Source organism: Pimephales promelas, chromosome 3, assembly GCF_988280905.1.
Source record: "Pimephales promelas chromosome 3, fPimPro1.hap1.1, whole genome shotgun sequence".
Lineage (NCBI taxonomy): Eukaryota > Metazoa > Chordata > Actinopteri > Cypriniformes > Leuciscidae > Pimephales > Pimephales promelas.
In genome coordinates, this window is record NC_142771.1 from 65,020 (window position 1) to 80,225 (window position 15,206).

The window sequence follows — 15,206 nt, forward strand, 5'->3', positions numbered from 1 at the left end:
TATGTTGTGACGTCATGTGGGAACTATGTATATAAATAAATGCGACTTGACTTGACTTGACTTGACTACTTGCACTGTCTGTTACGTGTACTAGTGGCTGTTACCAAAAAAGCATCAGAGTTTCGCCTCTTGTTCGTCTATACTCTTTGGCTTAACTCAGAGTCAGTCAACTCAGAGTTGATTGAGTTTTCGGTTTCAGAACAGCTGAAATGAGTTAGTTCAGAGTTTCCCATCTCAGGGTAAGTCAACTCAGAGTTCAAGTTTTAACTCAGAGTTGCTTGAACCTCCTTATTGAAACGGGCCCCTGAAATGTGAATAAACACACGGATGACAAACTCCCTGCATTGGAGATGTGTAAAGCCTGATATAATCAGAGGAAACACAAGCTAACGGCACATTTATCACTGTACATAAACATCCTGGTGTAGAATTAAAAATATTGCTTCCCCCATTATTGTTGAATCACGGAAACTACGCCAGTTACTTTTTCAGAGATTTATTATTTATACATGTGTCGTGTGTCAGACAGAGAGAAACACAGGCATATAAGAATAAGGCTACATGAGAGGAGGTCTTCCAGATTTCTCTATTCACCCCATCATGTTAGCTGTAAATGGTTTATCTGGGTTTCTCCTTCCTTTCCCCCATTATGCCTTTGTTTCTCTGAGGTGGTACAGTAAGATTGAGCTTATATACATCACAGAGAGACTTACAACTTCCTTGTAAGGTAGAAAAACATGTTGTATACCTAATGCTTATGTTTAAAAATGAAATTTACCCCTTGCTTTCAAGTGGTACAATCCACGATCCACATTGAGAAACTATGTCTCAATGAATATATATATATATATATATATATGTATGTATATATGAAGAGTTCTAAAATGACCATTTTTATCAAGCTTGTATATTTAAATTCAGTAATTTCACTTAAATTGCTGTAATTTAAGTGAAATTACTGAGCTTAAATATACAAGCTTGATAAAAATGATCAATCTAGAAGAAAATTTCAAATGGCACTTAGAGGCTTTTGCATCTGAACTCTTCATATATATATGGTATATTTGCATCAGTTGAAACATAGCTTTTCTTGCAAAGAGCATACCAACTCTACACATTTGAAGTATAATCATCATTGGAATATCTCTGCCAAGTCAAGTGAACATTACATTTTACTCATACCTTTAAGCAAAATATAACTCTACCTGCTCTCTGCTCAGCACACATCTACAAACATAGTCTGACTTAAAAAAACATCATGAAATTATAAAGAAAATGAATAAAGAAAAATAATAATGATAAAATTAAACAGGAAATGTTTCAGTCTTCACCGGTTAAAGAGTCCACACTAGACATGGCTGTGTATCATTTGTCTTGACGGTGTGGCCATGGAAGGCCTGGTATGGTACGTCTACGTAGGTCTTGGAAAGGTACGTATCATTGTAGGCTCCTTATCATCCAGATGCTGAAGCTCCACTGGGAACATTCATTTTGCTTTTAAATATGTTGTAATTTATAGCTGGATCACCTTCAGTTAAATTGAACTGTTCTGCAATATGTTCTACCTCTGCAACATCCAGTTCCTCCTTACCTAATGAATGTATCCACAAATTATACAGTTTGACTTCTCTTCCTATGACCTCTTGAAGGGGAGAAAGTGTGGCAGAGGAAGTAGATGGCTGACTGGAAGCTGTAGATGTTGCCGCGCCACTAAATCCGCGTAGGTCCTGGTTAATCCAACTACCTCCTCTTGCCATCGAATGCTCTTCATTAAGAAAATTCGTTCCTTCCTGATAAAATTTTTCAACCATTTCCACGGCCATAAGAATCAGAGGAAATGTCCGGAAGTTTCGAGCAGATTCAGCTATAACTGATGCAGCGAAATATGTGGTGTACGCGAGCTGCTTATCTGGGTCTAGTTTAGTTTCAGCTCCACGAAAAATTTGTGTCACATAATAAGCATATCCATATTTATCTTTAATATCACCTTGAAGATGTCTGTAATCTTCTTTGCCTACCTGTCCCTTAATCTGTTTCTTGGTTTTATTCACATCATCATTTTGGTTAAGCCATTTTCCAACTGGATACACATACAGACTTACATGATCAACAAAGAATATCCAGTCTTTGACCATCAGGTATGAGGGCCCATCTTCTCCATCCTTTGCATAATGACGGATGATACTTCTGACATCTCGTGCTGTGTTAATCACATAACAGTTGGAAAGAACTTTAATTTTTTCCTGATTCTCTAGCCACTGACTGTCATCCCGAATTTTTGTATTTTCTAATTTCATTTTGTCCGCTATTACATAATTCCCGAGGTCGATGTTCTGGTTGTGTGTTTCTGCCTTTTGTGGAAGTGGCAGTTCTGCATGAAAGAAGGCCCAGGACAGAGCTTCAAGTTCATTAAGAGCAGTTTGGTAATTAGGATCTAATTTGAAAAATACATTCTGGTCAATAAATCTTTTTGGCTCTTTAGGCCAGCTGCTTTTGTAGAGAGGGATATGACTACTTGTTGCTCCTTTATTATCAGACTTTTTTTGTGACTTTTTTTTTTCTTGTTTCTTTTCGGCGTTCATTAGAAAGTTTGTTTCATTAGTAAAAACTTCCTCCCCTCTCCTGCCAGGCTTATTTCTGATAATGACGTGTCCGTTCCTATCAAGGGTTGCCACCACCTTCTTGCTATCATCGTTGTGTCTCCATTGCACCCCTTGCTTGGAGATGTCTTGGGTGATGATGTCTCCTGTGTGTCGGACCTGGAGCACAGCCTTCCTGAGGTGCAGCTCTGTCTCGATGTTGGCGCTCTCATGGAGCTCCCTCAGCAGGGTTTCAACAAACTCTTTATCCGATCCCACCTCACAGGCCAGCACACTTGTTGTTTTGATTTTATCGCCCGTCCTGAAGGTTTGTTGAATGATCCTGGCCACGTCTTGAGCCGTGTACCCCGCCAGTCTCGTCTCTCCAGAGCTGTCTCTCTCACCGTGGCCAACCAGCGTCAGTCGGCTGTCCTCTGACAGCGGCACAGAGGCACCGTGGATCAGTTTGGGTCTCTGGTGTTTATCGAGAGCGTACACAGAGGTAACTGTTGGACGTTTCTCATAAAGAGTAGCAGCAGCTTTTCTGACAGTGGGGTCATCCTGCATAATAAGGATCTGCTGGTGGTCATACTGTGTGCTATGGTCAACCGGTCTTTGTGGAGTTTGGTAGAGAGAAACTGAGTCCGGTTGATTCATGATCTGGTGATTCTCCTGGTCTGTTTCTAAGACTGCTTTAAGGCCGGACACAGTTTGTCCATCTTCTGAAACAGTGTCGCTGTCTGCTTCTGGTACACACGAGACATTGAACAGGCATTCTTTGCTGACCATCACTGAGTGATGCGGATCCATGCTGTACTCCTGCTGGACTCTGTCCTCGGTTGGCTTTTCTTTGTCAGTCATGACCAGAGGGTTTTGGCTGTAGCTGTGTGACATCTCTGAAGCACTTATCGGCCTATCTGGGGTCTTCTGTTCATCAACATGCAGGAAAATGAAAATATATAAAACAGTTCATATAAATAAAGAGTAGGTCAAGATAGTCATTTATGAAATGCAGTAAAAAACTGGAAAAAAAAAAAACTTGGAAAACTGTGTGTCTAAACCATTTTACAAAGAGGACCAGAAACGCACAACCAAAGAGGACGGAACCTGTAAGTTATGTTGCTTAACTCTTTATTCGCATGTCAGCCTGTTGAACTTGATGCTGAACTATTAATACGATTGTCACAGCCAGCACAACTGGATCACCGACCACTTTAACATAATGTTGAGAGATTAATTCATTAAAGACTGAATGCATGCAAGAACTGAGATACTGATAGAAAAAGCACTTTTAAATTTTGATACTTAAGGGATAGTTCACTTTGAAATTCATTTTGTATATGTTTTATCTTACCTCAAGGGCATCCAAGATAGGTGTGTTTGTTTCCACAGTATTTTCAATTTTGATATTTTTAGATCAAAGTGTTCTTGTCTGTCAGTCATATAATGCAGGTCTATGGTCACCACCTCAAAGAGCAGCACAGAGAAGTCCAAATTAAACATGATTTAATGACTCGTAAATGTAAGTACACATTGATGGCCTAAGACACGAAACGAGCGGTTTGTGTGAGAAAACCAACAGTATTTGTATAGTTTTACCTCTTGTAACCACAGCCACGTCCAAATGATCTGACGGCGCGGGCGCTTCGGTCTGCGCATACGGCGGAAGTGATCTCTCGCACGTGTACGTAAGTGTTACCATTTCACTGTGAAGATCTAAACATATTTAGATATACAGGAAATCGCAATGGAAGACGATTTCGGTATCAACAGACAACGTTGAATTTGTTTTGACAAAAAAAAAAAACAATGACTAACATAAACGCGTGAGAGATCACTTTCGGCCCATGCGTAGACCGAAGCATCCCTGCCGTCAGATCAGTTGGATGTGGCTGTGATTACACGAGGTAGAAACGATATACATTCTGTTGGTTTTCTCACACAAACCGCTCGTTTCGTGTCTTAGGCCATCAATGTGTACTTACATTTACAAGTCATTAAATCATGTTTAATCTGGACTTCTCTGTGCTGCTCTTTGAGGTGGTGACCATAGACCTCCATTATATGACTGACAGACAACACCGGTTTGACTGAAAAATATCAAAATTGAAAATACTGCAGAAACAAAGACACCTACAGTACATCTCGGATGCCCTTGAGGGAAGATAAAACATATCAAAAATTAATTTCAAAGTGGACTATCCCTTTAAGTACATTTAAAATGGAATACTTTTGTACTTTTACCTAAGTATAATGTTGAGGTCATTTTGGTCAGTATGGTATGTATTGTACTATATTAAAAGACAATTGTGCAGCGTTTAGTGCAAACAGTGGCAGAGCTAGGATGCATGAAGTCGTGGTCAGGGTGAGCGCTCGAAGTAGCTCTACTATTGTTTTTTTCCTTCTCCTAAAGAGGAAAAGAATGACTGAGACGGAGCAAGGTAAGTCTTAACTACGGCTCCCGCTGCTGAAGTCCCTGTCTCACCGATTTCTCCTAGAGAATTACAGCACAGGTTTGTAGCCTGATATATTATTATTATCATGACTACTACTCTTATTATTCATTAAGTTAATTTTCTAGCGACACATATTTCTCCCCATAGATTTGGATTCCAGTATTGAATTCAGTTCTTCTAAACTCAGCGGCGTTTTAAATCCACCAACCGGTTCCATCTGAGTGTCACAGGATGCAAACCCCTCTTCACACTGCCAACGTTGGTCAATGTCCAGCCTGAAAGAAGATCAACATGTTTATTATAGAGGCTGCGTTCACAGAATAATTACACACATTCATTAAACCTGATAAAGACCATGTGAAAAGTTAATGACTTAAGATTGAAGTGTAGTAGGACTAAGTGTACAGTAAGTGTGTGTGTAAACGTGCTTTAATGAAGAAGACTTCAAAAGCTTTTGAATTTGAGCTTACAGTTCTTTCTTCAACCTGTCTTTCACATAAACTTAAAAAATAGATACTTTAGCTTAGTCCTCAGATAGAGGAGGGTTGCTGCTAGCTCCGTTACGGTGTTTCTGTCCCTCCCAAACTGCATTGAAATACCCCTAACCCTAACCAGTTCACTGTTACAGCCCGGGACGTGTATGCGACTCTCTCCCTCTCACTCCATCTCTCACGGTGCGCTTGATGAGTAATAGACTACCCTGCCACACATGACTCCACCGCCGCCTTCGGGGTGGACATGATCCATTAATTGGTGCACGGTCGGCACATATGTAACATGGACAATCCGAACCAAAAGGAACAACTGAGGTTGGTCTTGGACTGTTGTTAAGAGTATTGTGAGAAACTGTTTCTGAGTTTACCGTTGACCTGAAAGTTACTGTTGTGTGAATTCGTAGGTATACTGCTGTTATTTGCATATGAGGGTTATCTGCAGTGTATACATGCTGATGTTATAAGTGAAACTTTCAAAGTGTTGTTAGCCACTCTGGTGAATTAATACAAGGGTTTGAACATTTTAGGATGGTTACAGGTTGATAGGGAAACTATTCCTACACGTTTTATACTTGATTTATGAATACATATATATTTCTCAACTTTTATACTATTGCTTTTACTGTGAAGTTTTTCCATCTTCCCTGAAGTAGGGGTGTCCCATCCTCTGTCTGTAAAGTATAGTAGGTGGGGGAATAGAGTTACGTCACACACACTGACAGGCGACTGATATTCTGATTTCCAGCCATTCAGGGAAGGGTGCTTTACCCCTACTAAGCAGATGTAGGTCCCGTTCGCTATATATTTAGCAGTACATTTAAATCAAAAGTGCACAATACACTACTTTAGAATTCATTATTCAATATTGCAGGTAACAGTGCGGTTAATCACGATTACAAATTGTCTACATGTATTAATGTCAACTGTATGTTTGTCTATGTGTAGCATCTTATGACCAAAGCCAGCCTTCAATGCTTCAAATGTGCAAAGAAATGTGCTACAAGCTCTAAAACCTGGGAAGTTCTTCACGCACATTTTAAACCAGAGTTAAAGTTAACCTTTGACCTTTTGCATATAAAATGTCATCTCAAAATTCATCCTTGAGTCTAGGTGGACTTTTGTGCCAAAGGGAAATCCATGAAGGCGTTCCTGAGACATGTGTGCAGATACCTGTGGTCTGCAGGGTTCTTGAGTCTGTCGTGAAACATGTGTTCAGATAGTCCTCTGAGGCGGTGTAGGCCAGCGTGGTCGAGGATCAGCTCCTCTTTCACCTCTGAAACAAAGACATCACTTCATTTAAACGCTAAATGCCTGTCACAATCTGTCAGCATGTTTTTTCTACATGTCTGTTAGACTTTCTTTTTGTAACTGATATCTGTTATGATCTGGATGAGAATCTGTGGCCTGAACGATCTGCCGCACATCAGTCTCAGTTTACAGTTTCTCTACAGTTCAAGCAGTAAAGACACAAATGTGCATCATTGTCCAAACAATATCCCAAATACATTAATGTGCAAGGGCGTCATTTTGTGTTGAAAAGTGGTGGGGACATTTAGGGGCTTATATTACAAAACACGAGTCACAAGAACAAGACAAGAAATCTTCATAGAGGAAGTATGCTATTGGACTGGGAGTCTCTCAAAAGGGCTAGAGCATTGAACTCTTCATTTCCTGCATTCTGGAGACATTTTCTGCACCAATTTATGGTGGAAATGTCTTTATTTATATGAAGCGAAACAAATTCATGTGGCCAGTGACAAATCAGAACATATAAATATTATCAAATATAATAATAATACAGTAATTATTTTTTTTTTTTTTGGCCTAAGCTATTTTCATTTCATGTTTTCTTACTGTGCAAGTGAAACTTTCTCATATCATTTGGTAACACTGTATATTACGACCCGCAAAACAACTGCGTAAGTAAACCGAAAATACGGTGTACGTTTCTGTAATTATAGCGTACTTCCGTGTAGGTATAAGGGAACAAGCAGATGTGTAAGCAAATTATTTATAATGTAATTATTTTCAAACTAACAGGTACATATTCAGTAATATAGTCCAGGCAAATATTGCATGTCTGTTGTATATAAAAGTTATCATCACATTTCTGGCACATTCTGCAATGTAGTTACACTGTAATTTTGACATCTGTGGGTTGTAAATTAAACGTTATATATTAATCATACCCCTGGTAAATATGATAAAAAAATGGCTGTAAAAAATAAATCCGCATTGTTTATCCTTTTGATCTTTCATTTAAAAAATAGGCAAAATCTTAACCTTTCGTTTAAGTAAAAGAATTGAAAGTGGGGGGAAATCACATTATACAATAAACGTTTTTCTCCAAAACACGTTGGCCACAATTATTCATACCCTTTTATTAAACACCTTTTGCAATCTCCTTTTGCCAAGATAACTGCTCTGAGTTTTCTCCTATAATGCCTGATGAGTTTGGAGAACACCTGACCAGAGATCAGAGACCATTCCTCCATACAGACTCTCTCCAGATCTCCAGATTTTTGTGTTGATTTTGATGTTTGTTTTGGACCGTTGTCCTGATGGAAGATCCAACCACGGCCCATTATAAGATTTCTAGCATAAGCCGTCAGGTTTTGATTTTTTTATCTGTTGATATTTGACAAAATCCACAATGCCATGTATCTGAATAAGAAGTCCAGGACCTCCAGCAGAAAAATAGGCCCCCAACATTAAAGATCCAATGGTTTATTAAATTGTACACATGGGGAACTTTTTATCCTCATGTCCACCAAACCCATCTAGTGTGTTTGCTGCCAAAAAGCTCCTTTTTTAGTCTCATCTGACCACAGAACCCTGTGCCGTTTGAAGATCCAGTCGTGTCTGACCACTGAATATGCTGGAGTTTGTTTTTGGAGGAGCGAGGAGCATTTTTCTTAAAAACCTCCCAAACAACATGTGGGGATGTGGGGGTTGTTTGATAATTGTTTAGGCTTTCTGACCCCAAGACTCAACTAATCTCTGCAATTCTTCATCTGTTGTCCTTAAAGAGTCTTTGGACACTCAAACTTTCATCCTCACCGTTGTAACGGACAGAATCTGTTACTGGTATTTTACTGTTGCTGGAGCACTAGTGTGATGTTTTGGGTCACGTGTAGTTTCATCAAGAGCCACTTGAGGGTGCTATTGCCGGCTGGTAACCTATATAAACACACCTACCATAGAGGAAGAGAGTTCGTTTGGTAGAGGGAAATCCATTGTTTGGTTAACCTCATGCTACCTACTGAATTTTGTTGGTCCTTTCTAGAAATTTCATGTTCCTAGTCACCCTAGTGTGCTAAAAAAAAAGGCAAATATGAATGGGAATATACTTCATAGACATTTTATTCATAAAAAATTCTAGGGGTATGAATAATTATGGCCAACATGTTTTGGAGAAAAACACCCATTTTATAATGTGATTTCTCCCCCATTTTCAATTCTTTTACTTCACAGGAAGGTTAGATTTTTGCAATTTTTTTTAAATGAAAGATCAAAAGGATAAACGATGCAGATTTATTTTTTAATCCATTTTTTATCATATTTACCAGGGGTATGATTAATTCATGAATTCTTGTGATGAATAGGACACTTTAAGCCCTTTCGTGTACTCGAGCAGGAGGTTGGTGTGTCAGTTTTACATGTTGTAAATCATTATAAAGGCCAATTTATACTTCTGCGTAGGGTGCGCGCAGTAGGTACGGCGTAGCATACGCACAGACGCGTCCCATACCGCGTACCCTTCGCCTGACGCGCACCTCTTCAAAAATGTAACTACACGTCGCGACGACGCGGACCGCAAGATCGGTGATTGGTCGGCTTGGTAGCATCGCATTTCCTCCTACGCATTTCCGCACGTAACTCACGCATTTCCACACGTACCATCTCCTCCGACATCTTCTCTCATTTCTGCCTTTCAGTTTTAGTAATTTCACTAAAGTGAACTGTTTTTCCACTTCAATAAGCTCCAACTCCAACATGATCAGCTCTCTTTCAGTCGCTATTGCTTGTAGTAACCTAGCCGCGAGGAATCTAAACACAGTGGAACATTAAAACCCTCCGCCGCCAACTAGCGTTTCGGAGCAGTACTGCAGAGCAACCAAGACCTGAACGCAGAAGTATAAATGCTCACAACGGCGTCGCCTACGTGCGTAGCCAACGCCGTACATTACGGCGTACCATCGACGCAGAAGTATAAATTGGGCTTAAGACGTAATATGAAAAATTGTTGTTTATTACACATCTGCAGATAGAGACTGACAGCATTTGCGGCAGATCAGAAATGACCGCAGCGGCGTCCGCGTGGTTGTTATGATTAGACACAGCTTCGACAGTTGAATGAATACATCACTGTCCTTAGTGTCAAATATACACAAACAAAACCTGCATCTCTCGTTGACAGACATCTTATTGTAAACATAATCCTCTGATCATTCAGACTTGTTGCTTACACATTGTGTCTTGTGTCAAGCTGTTTATTCACATTATTACCTCAGTAACCGCTGGTGTTGCCAAATCAAAGATTATAGAAACTTTAAAGATGTAGAAGAGAGCCTGAACGTGTTAAAATGTAAAATATTTCTTACCAAATAGTTCAGTGAGGCTGAGGAGGATCAGGAGGATCAGGAGACTCAGTGTCCTTCGGCTCTTCATCCGACCTGCCATCATTCTGCAAAACATTTAACACTTATTATTATCCAAGTAGTGATGCATTGACCCTTTCCCATGATTCCTTCAGCTTCACATCTGGGTTCCCTCGGCTGCTCCGTCTCAACTCCTTCCCTGACAGAGACAGAGAGCTGTACAGGAACCACGGACTGCAATGGTCTAATCGAGATGTTATAAATGCATGAATTACAACTTCTAAATCTTTGCTAAAGAAGGTTCTTCATCTTTGCATAATGATCAAGTCTTTTCTTTTAAAGTTTTTTCGGCTTTTTGTCTTTAATCAGATGCAAGTGAAGAGAGACGGGGGCGGGGAGAACAAATCCTAAAAATGAGAACAAATAACCCTTACACTAATTACTTTTACTAATTGTTAATTACAGTATGTCCATATAGAGTAGTGATATTATTTATTACCCATAATATTTCATTTCCTTAGTAGGGTATTATTTTGTAACCATCTTGTATTTTGTCTGGAAGGAACAGATCCATAAGATCCAGCTTCCGCCAAAGAGCCATCATTCCCATCATCACCAGTGATCCAGTCCCTGACACCAGAACCCAAACTAAATACCCTTAACAAGCATCTGGGGAAGTGTTTGGCCTCCAGGTTGTTACTATTAATGCTTTCATATTACATTTACGATCAATTGTGATGCTACTACCAGTTTTGCTCGATTAATATTGTAGAAACTTTATGGTAGTTGTGCTCTTTAAAAAGCCTCTGCACTGGCTAAGCCCAGAGGTGAGAGCTGTAAAACAGTTTATTGTCCTTTCAATGATGAACTCATTCAACATTGAACAAAGACACATCATTAACTATAACAAATATCCATAACTTACCTTAAATATTGCGTCCGGTGCTCAGCCAACGGGGACAGATGGGCCCTATAACGAGCAACCCGAGCGACAGCCTGAGCAGGGCTTCATCCAGGCTCTTATATATATGTAGTCTGACAGGTGAAGCCAAGTCCCCACCCCACCACTGGACAGGAGGGAGGATTTCCAACAATCATTCACATTGGTGATAAGGTAGAAGACACTATATGCATCTTCTAAAACTGCTGGTCCTGAGTTTGGTCCCTTCGACATAACAGCAGAAGCCAAAAGGACACTCACAACTTTTGTGACAGTATACTGTAAAACAGAGATAATGTTATGCTCCCAAATGTTTATTAATAGTAATAACTCACTTTATAAAGCACCTTTTATTACACAGTTGCAAAGTGTCTAACAATTTACACATTTGGTAACACTTCATTTTGATGGTCCCTTTTGAACATTCTGTTGACTATAAGTAACTTTGCTTTTACTTTACTTCAACTTACTCTCATTAGAGTATTAGTACACTGTCTGCTTAACATCTGCTAACTCTCTATTGTGATGGTCCTCCAACAGACATTATACTGACTATAAGTAACTTTGCAACTACATGTCAACTTACTCTAACCCTAACCCTACCAGTCCACTAATACTCTACTAACACTCCAGTGAGAGTGCAACGTTACTTATAGTCAACTGAGAGTGTTAAAAACTGAACTGTCCAAGGCTAGGTCAGAACACTACTCAACACTTATAAACAACGATCCAGGTAACTCCAAAAAACTGTTCTCCACAATAAATCACATCATCAAACCACAGATCTCCCCATTCTATAGTCCAACCGATATAAATTGCAACCGGTTTCTTGATTTATTCACATCAAAAATTGACAATATTTTCTCCTCATTTCCACTTCTAAATAGCACTTCACTAGACCTGCCCGCAACACCAATTGCTCCAACCCTATCAAAACTGTCACCCATAACGCAGCAGGAGGTCGAAAACATCATTCGTAAATCCAAAACATCCACTTGCCGCCTTGATCCCTTCCCATCTTCTGTGCTTAAAACTCACACTAACTCTATCAGTTCCCACATAACCAAAATAATAACCATGTCCGTAGAGGCGGGCTATGTTCCCAACTCCCTCAAAATTGCTCTCATCAAACCCCTCCTCAAAAAAGCCACCCTGGACCCCACACTGCTGTCGAATTAGACCCCTCATCTCTACACCGCCGTGATGACCCCATCTACATCTCATGTTTCATGTGGCTTGAAGGACACACAAAGTGTCTTGATTTGACCAACAGACTCTTCACACATAGATAGAGGGTTGAATAACAAGTTTATTTGGACACTTGTGGAATCTCTGTAGATCTCGGAAGGATACATATCACAGCCCATTCTCATCCCAAGACGCCTTGGGAAGCATTTTGACCATGCTTCAATATCCGACGCTTTAGTTACCCTTTAGCGTCAGTTAGATGACGCTTTCCTAGAGGTCTAACCCTAACCCTACCCCAGCGTCATCTAACTGACGCTAAAGGGTGCCTAAAGCATCGGATATTGAAGCATGGTCAAAATTGCATATCAACATGTTGTATTCATGTAAACATGCTATGTTACAGGATGTCTTCATCGCACTTGAACCTGGCTCCCAATAATTCTTGCACAGTCTGATGCCCTGTGTCTCGTTGCCTGAATGTCATTAAAGATGATTCAAATTTGAATGATTTTTAAAAAGTTCCAATTCATAAGGTGAAGGTTTTATTGAAATGTTCAAACTCTTGAATTTATTCATCAGTGTTTCAAAACCAATTAAAGAAAATGGGAACTCCACCTTTAAAAAAAATTATACAATATTGTACATAATTATTTGAAATAGTTTAATAAACTTTTGGTTTATTAAAGTTTATTAAAATGTATTACAGTTTTAACTAGAACACATCTAACAGAGGTTTGTTCTCTTTAGAGCCGTTGCATACGAGATCCTAGCACTTCATGTAAATGTGATAATGTTGTCTGGTGCCTGGGTGTCATTAAAGATAACTCCTATTCCTAATCTAAGTTATCTCATTGTACTTTACATATAGAGCAGTCCTGACTGCACTTAAGTCATACTACAGAGACCCAGCACTCACAGCAGGCACTTGGCCACGGAGGTCACTCGCAGTGCAAAGAAATACTAATGCTAGTGGTTTAATAGAAATATCAAATAATTAACCATTTTTATAATAAATAATCAAATACATAATTTTAGCAGCGGATGTCGAGAGGAGAGGGAACAGAAAGCACAAGACTACGGGAAAGGGAAGAAGTCAAGTTAGTAACGCGTTAATGGGAGAAGAATGCATACAGATGGAGAGCAGAGCTCAGTGCATCATGGGAAATCATGAACATTTATATAGTGCTTTTCACAATATAGATTGCATCAAAGCAGCTTCACAGTATCAATCAAAACATAATAACAATGGAAAAACATCCACATTTGGTAGAGCTGATCAAGGGTATCACTGATTGGTTAATTCATTTGAATATCCCCAAGTCTAAGTCTAGGTCTTGTTTGCCTGCAGGTCGAGCAGAGGTGTGGAGGACGCCACATGCACACTTAAAGGGGGCAAAAACTTTGATGCTGCTAGTTTTGATTGATTTCCTTGTCTGCTTTTGATCGTATTCAGCCTTAAACTACAGCAGAAAGTCTAGAGAGAGCATCCACATCGACCTTGGCCTCATAAGCTGGCTGATCGTTTTTCTAACAGGGAGGCCCCAGCATGTGGAAGTAAATGGTGTTTCATCAGACGTCCTCAGTTCCTCAACTTGGACACAAACATGTGTCAAAGCCAGCAAGTGGGGAGTCCCATCCTGAAGTTTGTTTAAGGTTCTGTCGATGTGTCTCTCTTCAATAGAATGGATCCGAACAATGGTAACAATAGCAATTACACATTAGAGGGACTTTATACACAAAATTCGAAATACTTTGCACTAACTTCACGCAATTAAACTACAAAACACAATTTCAACATCTATTAGGTGAAAAAAGAGATCGTATCACACTAGCAGCCGGATAAACTGACGCTCGTCACAAAAAGAGAGAGTCGACGACCAATCAGTGATGCGCGCACACACACACCAAACACGAACACACTTACACACTGAATTCTAAATTCTTCACAGAAATTTTAAATGTTCATAAACTGTTCTATTTTATTTTTACTTTTAATTTGTATAATTCATTTAATTTGGCAATATTGTATGATGTACATGCCAATAAAGCAATTTTTGAATTGAGATGTGGACCGCTTTGAATCGCCTTTTAACGTTCTAGGAACCCTTTTGGGCTCTGTGAAAAATGTATATTGTTGATATCAAGAATTCATATCCTGGAAAGGAATAAAAGTTAAAACGGCTTGCCATACTGTGATAGCTATAATAAATATGCAACGTCTGCTTACACTTTCAAAAATAGCAATTAGGTACCAAAACTACTTGGTTGGGTTTAGGAAAAATCAGTCCACTTTCTGATCCACTGGTCCACCTCCTTCCTTGGACTTTAGGGTTATGTTCATACTTTTGTTTAATTTATTAACCAAACTGTCACTGTACTATAACCTGTCTGCATTTGACTGACAAAATTGGCTTTTATCATTCATGTGTAAAAAAAACTGTTGAACCATTTAAAGCTTTACATATTTATCAGAGAAATGTTTGACATGAGGTTTTGATATCTACTGTAAGGTTCTTCAAGCTGATCAGAAGCAAATCGCTTTAGGCAGCACTTGTCCGGCTGGCGGAAGGTTCATGTAAAGCACATCTATGGTGATGTCCAACTCAGTTGCCATTTCAATTCAATTAATTGGGAACAATCACATAATCAGATTGCAGCAAGTTGGTAAGTTAAAAGGGGTTGATACACCTTAGTAAATCAGTGCAGACCTCTATTATTTGAATTGACTTTAGTAATTCAAAACCGTAACAAAGACCAGCTCCTAGAACAGAGCCAGCTAGGAAAACACCCTTATTATTTGTGCTAATAATATTCACAAACAAAACATTTTTTTAAAAAACCGCATTCCTCAAACACACACGTTAACACTTCAACAATACATCACGTACCTGGCAACAGCTTACAACAACCAGGAACAAACCATCATAACTATGGAGCTAGAATTGTGT

The 15,206-nt window shown here is 39.3% G+C and overlaps 1 protein-coding gene across 1 annotated transcript; it reads right to left on the minus strand.

The window, feature by feature from the left end:
• Positions 1–480: 480 nt before the first annotated feature.
• On the minus strand, positions 481–11,345 carry LOC120479158 (uncharacterized). The gene is made up of 5 exons (XM_039671436.2): positions 11,056–11,345; positions 10,134–10,216; positions 6,700–6,802; positions 5,244–5,310; positions 481–3,521 (listed from the first exon to the last, which is right to left on the minus strand). The coding sequence occupies exons 2-5, from the start codon at positions 10,213–10,215 to the stop codon at positions 1,455–1,457; spliced, it is 2,319 nt and encodes a 772-aa protein (XP_039527370.2). The 5' UTR covers position 10,216; positions 11,056–11,345; the 3' UTR covers positions 481–1,454.
• Between the last annotated feature and the right edge of the window lie 3,861 nt (positions 11,346–15,206).

Coding starts and splice junctions, on each gene's coding strand:
- LOC120479158 (XM_039671436.2), bottom strand. CDS start 10,215: ATGATGGCAGGTCGGATGAAGAGCCGAAGGACACTGAGTCTCCTGATC. Junction 6,803..10,133: donor CAGCCTCACTGAACTATTTG/GTAAGAAATATT, acceptor TCTTTGTTTCAG/AGGTGAAAGAGGAGCTGATC. Junction 3,522..5,243: donor GTGACACTCAGATGGAACCG/GTTGGTGGATTT, acceptor TTCATTTTCCTG/CATGTTGATGAACAGAAGAC.